Below are 6,028 nucleotides of genomic sequence, written 5' to 3'. Positions count from 1 at the left end.
ACGATTGGGCCAACCCAGCGAGTCCAGTCCAATAATCTCCGATTACCCATCGTAACACCTTCCTTTTGTTTTTGGTTATTAATGTGGGTTTTTTGTTTTTAAAAAAGTTTTGGTTATTAATGTGGCCTTCTAATAGCTGGATTTCATTGGGCTTGATAGATAAAATTTACGACAAGACATATTTTTTCATACTCAGATTGGATATAGGCTTGTTTACAAAAGAAGGTTCAATGTTATGGTCTATGCTCATCCAAGGCCCAACTCTGGAACAGGAGGGAGCGGCTCTCCCTCTTCAGAAGCACTCCTGCGGTTTGTCCAAAAAATAAAACAAAGGAAGCACTCCTGCGGCTTGTTTTGCGCCGACGTCAGTGTGTGAAAATGAGAAGGCAAGTCCGATGACTGAGGAGCTTTTGATCCGCCGCCACAAATCGCATTGCGCCGCTCGTCTCCGATCGTCCAATATGAAACTGTGAGCAGCTTCTCCTCAGGCCAAACAAACCGCCAAGAACCAACTATCACTTGCTGCCGCCAGTCTATCCGTCTTGCGCGGCTTCGCTTCTGCCACATCTTCTCTCGCATCTCCGTCAAAGACCACTCCGTGCGAGTTCAAGTTCGGTGGCTTTGGTGGTTGTCTCTGCACAACATTCACCCTCGCCAGCTCAAACCCTTCGCCTTTGCTTCGATCTTAGAAGTCACTCGTTGCATCGCCATAGCCGTTTTTCGGCTCATCTAAGTCATCTTCGTCTTCTTGCTTCTGGTATGTTGGTGAGAGTGATTCTTGAATTTCAATTATTGCTATTGATGATTCCATGTTTGCAACAACAAATTTTATCTCCGAATCTGGATTTGCTATCGAACTGTGATCTGGTCTTTTTGACTTCAAATGTTGATCTGTGATGTTTGCATCTGAATCTTGATCTGCAATTTTTCCTTAATAGAACTTTGCCAGGGCTCGGAAAATAGTTTCTGTATTTTCGAAAGAGATTTCTCTATGAATGTGAATTTGCAATCCATTTATAAAGCAAGCAACTAAAATTTCATGATCATGCATATGATCAAAATATTTTTTTTTGAAGAGATGCATGTGAACAGAATTTGCATGAAGCCATGAAATTGTCATAATATTCGGTAACATTTTAGTTTAGATGATATTTGAGCTTGCCAAACCACTCTAGAAATTGGATAGAGTGCTCAATGAAAGCACCACTGTAATAGGTTTATTATAATTAGACAAGAAAAGACTTCATTAGTTAAAAGAGAATTTCAGGAGAAGGAGAGATGTCCCAAGACATTTTACATTTCACAATTCACATGTTCACTAATTTAGTATGACAATACTTATTTCCTATTTATACTTTTTTTTAGTAATATCGATTATCTAATTCTCTCTCTCTCTAATAATTGAGCCGAGCCCAATTATACTCATTACATCAGTACTTATATCTATTTATATTATTCTTTTTTGTATTCGTTATCTAACTCTTATCTATTTCTATTGTCTATTCATTAGGTTAAACTCAATTATACTCGTTGCATCTTAATAGTTGTATTATGCATATATTTCATCTTCAATATATGGTTTAGTTCTTGTTGGTTATAATGAGATCTGTATGCCAAGTGTTGCACAAGAAAACCTACTATCCTTATGAATGAAACCCAAATCATTTTCACATTCATTTTCACATTTCTGAATGCTTCTGATATTGGTTACTCTATGATTATAGAAGACATGGGAAAAAGGGCAGATGTTTTGGATTGTGTTGTTTCGATTTGATTGTTGCTTTAGTTTTGTCTTCCTTCTTCAATTGTGGAAATCCAAAATTGTTGTTTGAATTGTGGAAGTCCGAAATTGTTGTTCATGACCTGTATTCAAATTGTTGTTTATTTGATTATTCTTGCATATAGCATTTTGGCATTCATTTTACTTCATGATTCTCATAAGCAGAAAAGGTATTTGATATTTCTCATCCATACTTGTAAATCACGTTCTTTCTTAATGCTTAAAATTTCAGTTGAGGAAGGGAGGGGAATAGGAAGTTGACTACAGCGGAATGGTGATCTCCAACAATCCCCACAATAAGGAAATAGCCATAAGGAGGAGGATTGCTAACATGTAATTTTTCCTCAATCCTATTGTAACTTAATTGCTATATTAATATGTCATGTGGGAAACATTAGGTTCAAACATTTTTTTGTGTAAATATATCCATGTTATACCAAATTTGTTCAATAATGTTTACTTTACTGTGTATTCATAGATTTAATAAACGTGAAGATGATTTTCCTTCTTTGAGAGAATACAATGATTATTTGGAGGAAGTAGAGGACATGAGTAAGTTTCAAGTGTCTTGTTTACAAGTGTTTCACAGATTAAACATTTTTCCTTTTTGCTTTATTGAGAAGATTTCTATCCCATATCCACCATTTGCAGCATTCAATTTGATTGAAGGAATAGATGTTGCTGCTATTGAAGCAAGAATTGCTAAGTATCAGGAAGAAAATACAGAGCAAATAATGATTAATCGGGCCCGAAAGGTATTTCTGAGTTGTAATGCCTCTTTGTTCGTCTTTGTCTTTGGCATCGTCTTCTGTCTTCCACTTCCTCTTCCTCTCCCCTCCCCTCCCTTCTTACCACTGTTGGCTCTTCTCCCTCCAATGCCTCTGGCCCGTTCTTGATCTTTGCTTTCCTTTTCCTTTAACTTTTCCTTTTCTTTTTCTTTATTTATTTTTTATTTATTTTAGAAGTATGGATGTGTTATATAATAGATTAATGACTTATTGTAGTTAATAATGTGTTGAGGTTGGATTTTTTAATTTTTAGTTGCTGTTTTCTGTTGAAGAAGAAAGGAGAAAGGAGGTTAATGATTTTTCTCTTGAAGATGAAGGGAGAAGAAAGGAGAGGAAATAGGGGAAAATTGGTTTTTTATGAAAAATGTATTTATGTCTCTTGATTAGTGTCTTCACAATCAAACAAACTTAATATGAGACTAACTATTGTGTCTATGACTCTATGTATAGCTATGTGTTTGTGCCTTAGTCTCAAATTTTGAGACAGAAACCAAATGGAGCCTTAAGTATTAACGTTATTTCCTTTATTGACAAAGTTCACAATTTCAATCTGTGGTTCATCAAAGGCATGACTAGAAACTTCTAGAATTTCATCAATCGGTGAAAACTCATGTTCTACAATATCCCACATCATTATTTCTCCTTCTCTTTTTGGTCTTTATATATATGTATTTTGGCCTATCCAAAAGGTAAGGTTGATAAAAGAAGATTGGTTCGCAAAAAACCAAACATCTCACCTGGAAAAAAAAGGAGGAAAAACAGATAGGCCATATGTTGTATGTATTGGAGTTGTGTTCTCTGTGTCTGAGCCGTGTATGCCATGTTTTGAGCGGTGTCTAGCTTGTATCTGAGCTTCAAATTGACATTTTTAAAATGGGGCGAACGCACAACATGCAGACACACCATTTCTTAGGTGGGCTTCAAACTTTTGTAATGTATCGTTGTGTTGATAGGAATTGAATTACTGAACAGGCTGAAGAATTGGCTGCAGCTCTGGCAGCAAGCAAGGGCCAACCTGTACAAACAGACAATGATGCGGTGAGCATTATATTGCTGATCTATTTTATTTTCGTTATTAACTGTTAATCTTTTGGCATGATTTGTTGAACTTAAATCAATTTGTTTTATTATTTTAAACTAAGTTTATATTCATTTTTATTAAGTTACGTTCTGCTTTTTGCATTTACAAACATATAAATTATCATTGAAAACAACCATTTCCCCTTGTGTTAGAATTGGGTGGCTTTTTGATATTTGACAAACAGTAAAATATCATTGTAATCCCAAACAAATAAAGAAATCCCCATCAGTTTTCTTTTCTTTTCTTTTTAATAAAAAAACGGAAATGAATATGGTTGTTGAGAAATGCCAATAGCAAATCCATCAAGTGAGGAAACACTTGATTTGTTGTTATGTCTTAACAATTGTCGAGAAATATGAAGTGAAAATAAAATAAAATAATCATTTCTTAACAAGCTCTAGCATTTGGAGAGTGGAAGTGAAGTGCATAAGATTTTGCATTAATGGGATGACAGAGAATACTGCTCAGACTAAGGTTGTGAAGATTTCATTATGTATATACATCTCTAAAAATTACGATCCACATATGGTCTCATTGTTTCAGGTTCCAGTAGGTCCTGCATTGTGTTACTTTTGTCCACCCCATCTCCCATCAAATGTATAAAATCAAAGTTACCTCTTTTACATGCAATTTGGTATTTCCTCCGGTTCAATATCCATCAATTCAGAGAAAATTCTTTGGTTCAATATATCTGTTATTCTCACTTTTTAATATAATATGTATTAATTATTTTTCATGTTTACCCTCTACACTGTTAAGCACACAAACAGCAAAAGATTTACACTATAAATTAGTTGTATGATAAGGGGCTTTTGATCAATAGCTTTGTAATTAATTCTTGAATTTATTGTTAAGTAATGTGACAAGGAACCAAAGTGACCCATATTGTGAAAAGGAGGGAGTGGTATTTTTGGGATACTAATTGTAAGATTTTTAATGCGAGACTTATTAAAGAATTCTGACTTCCAAGTGTGTTTAAATCGTTGATCCTTGAAGATGTTCATGCTGCAATATATGCATTTGAGTAAGTTCCTCTTCTCTGTTCTCTTGGAAATAGGCTGCAAACCAAAATTCGCAAGCAGGGTTTGGTGCAGCTCCTCAGGGACTGTATGCACCTACATTTGCAGGACAGCCAAGACCCACTGGCATGGCTCCACAACCTTTACCGCTTGGTGGTGGTGACATGTTGGGATATGCAGATGATGAAGAAACAATGCGGCTACGAGCCGAAAGAGGTGCAAAGGCTGCAGGATGGAGTATGGAAATAAGCAGGAAGAGGGCACTTGAAGAAGCCTTTGGAAGCATGTGGGTTTATTAAGACATTTTCAGAGGATGCAGGACATGTTTCATTTAAATTCTGAGGACCTGCACATATTGGCATGTTCATTGTCATAAGATATCCACATTATGCTGTAATTGAAATGGTGGAGAATGTAAAATTTTGTGCATTTTTGTGTCATCCTTTTCAATTTTATTTGAGGATCCTTAAGGTCATTTCTTTTCTTTTTAACCATTTCTCTCCCTTTTTTTCCCCAACAATAAAAAACTTCAATACCAGAATGTAAAAAAATAAACAAATAGACAGACATGCTTCTCAATACTAACCAGAATATTTCCTTGTTTGGCAAACTTAATTGAATTTTGGATCATCAGCTATCATGTCAAATTCATCATCCAAATAAAGGCACTGATCACCGTTCATCAAATTATGAAATAAAATCTTCCTTGAATTCCAATTAAACCTGATTTTCTCTGTATGCAGGACCAACAAAAGAATGTTACGTGTATAGTATGGACCAACAAAAGAGAGACATGCTTCTCTGTGTGTGTTTGGATTACAGTTTGCAAACGGGAGTCTGCATAGAATTGATTTTGCAAACTTAATTTTGATGAAAAGTAAGTTTGTGTTAACGTGATTTATGTTTGGTAATCTTTATGTCAAAATAGATTATAGTAAAATAAATGTTGTTTGGATTATACTACTCAAAATCACTTTTAGATGAAAAATTACTAAGAGAGACATTAATTAAAATAATTTCGAATATTATTCTATTATTTTACTTTAGATATTTGAATAAATTTTTTTAATTCATTTTATAATAATGTTAATATTTACTTACTAAATTAAAGTAACATATAAAAATTGACAATATAAGACTTTTTTGGCATCCAACATTCATAATTTTATTAATACTTATGAATAATTTTTTATTTAATTTGTCTTTTTTAATGGGATCAATTAATCTATATTATAAAAAAGTTACAATAAAATATAATATATGAGAATTATAATTATAAATTTTACATCGTCGAATAAAAAATAAAAACAGACACTTTACATATTAAACATAAAGAACAGTAAATAATAAAAAAAATTTA

At 33.8% G+C, this 6,028-nt stretch overlaps 2 protein-coding genes across 4 annotated transcripts in view; one reads left to right on the top strand and one right to left on the bottom strand.

Moving 5' to 3' along the window:
• LOC107643371 (CDK-activating kinase assembly factor MAT1) lies at positions 325-5,141 on the top strand. Of its 3 annotated transcripts, none has more exons than XM_016346995.2 (6): positions 325-757; positions 2,013-2,113; positions 2,259-2,332; positions 2,432-2,535; positions 3,541-3,606; positions 4,707-5,141. In XM_016346995.2, the coding sequence occupies exons 2-6, from the start codon at positions 2,052-2,054 to the stop codon at positions 4,965-4,967; spliced, it is 567 nt and encodes a 188-aa protein (XP_016202481.1). In that variant the 5' UTR covers positions 325-757; positions 2,013-2,051; the 3' UTR covers positions 4,968-5,141. The 3 variants fall into 3 exon arrangements, with proteins under 3 accessions (XP_016202481.1, XP_016202480.1, XP_016202482.1); XM_016346994.2 differs by having other exon boundaries at positions 357-765; XM_016346996.2 differs by lacking the exon at positions 325-757 and adding an exon at positions 1,488-1,510.
• The window catches only part of LOC107641786 (putative disease resistance protein RGA4), a 5,598-nt gene continuing 4,693 nt past the window's right edge, over positions 5,124-6,028 (bottom strand). Inside the window, exon 2 of the mRNA XM_016345243.2 lies at positions 5,124-5,401. Within this exon, the coding sequence (XP_016200729.2) occupies positions 5,280-5,401 (122 nt within the window). The 3' untranslated portion in view covers positions 5,124-5,279. The remainder of the gene's footprint in view (positions 5,402-6,028) is intronic.

Source organism: Arachis ipaensis, chromosome B05 (assembly GCF_000816755.2).
Source record: "Arachis ipaensis cultivar K30076 chromosome B05, Araip1.1, whole genome shotgun sequence".
Taxonomy (NCBI): Eukaryota; Viridiplantae; Streptophyta; class Magnoliopsida; order Fabales; family Fabaceae; genus Arachis; species Arachis ipaensis.
The sequence above is the reverse complement of the archived record's forward strand: the minus strand, read 5'-3'. Positions and strand labels throughout refer to the sequence as shown.

Coding starts and splice junctions, on each gene's coding strand:
- LOC107643371 (XM_016346995.2), top strand. CDS start 2,052: ATGGTGATCTCCAACAATCCCCACAATAAGGAAATAGCCATAAGGAGG. Junction 2,114..2,258: donor AGGAGGAGGATTGCTAACAT/GTAATTTTTCCT, acceptor GTGTATTCATAG/ATTTAATAAACGTGAAGATG. Junction 3,607..4,706: donor TACAAACAGACAATGATGCG/GTGAGCATTATA, acceptor TCTTGGAAATAG/GCTGCAAACCAAAATTCGCA.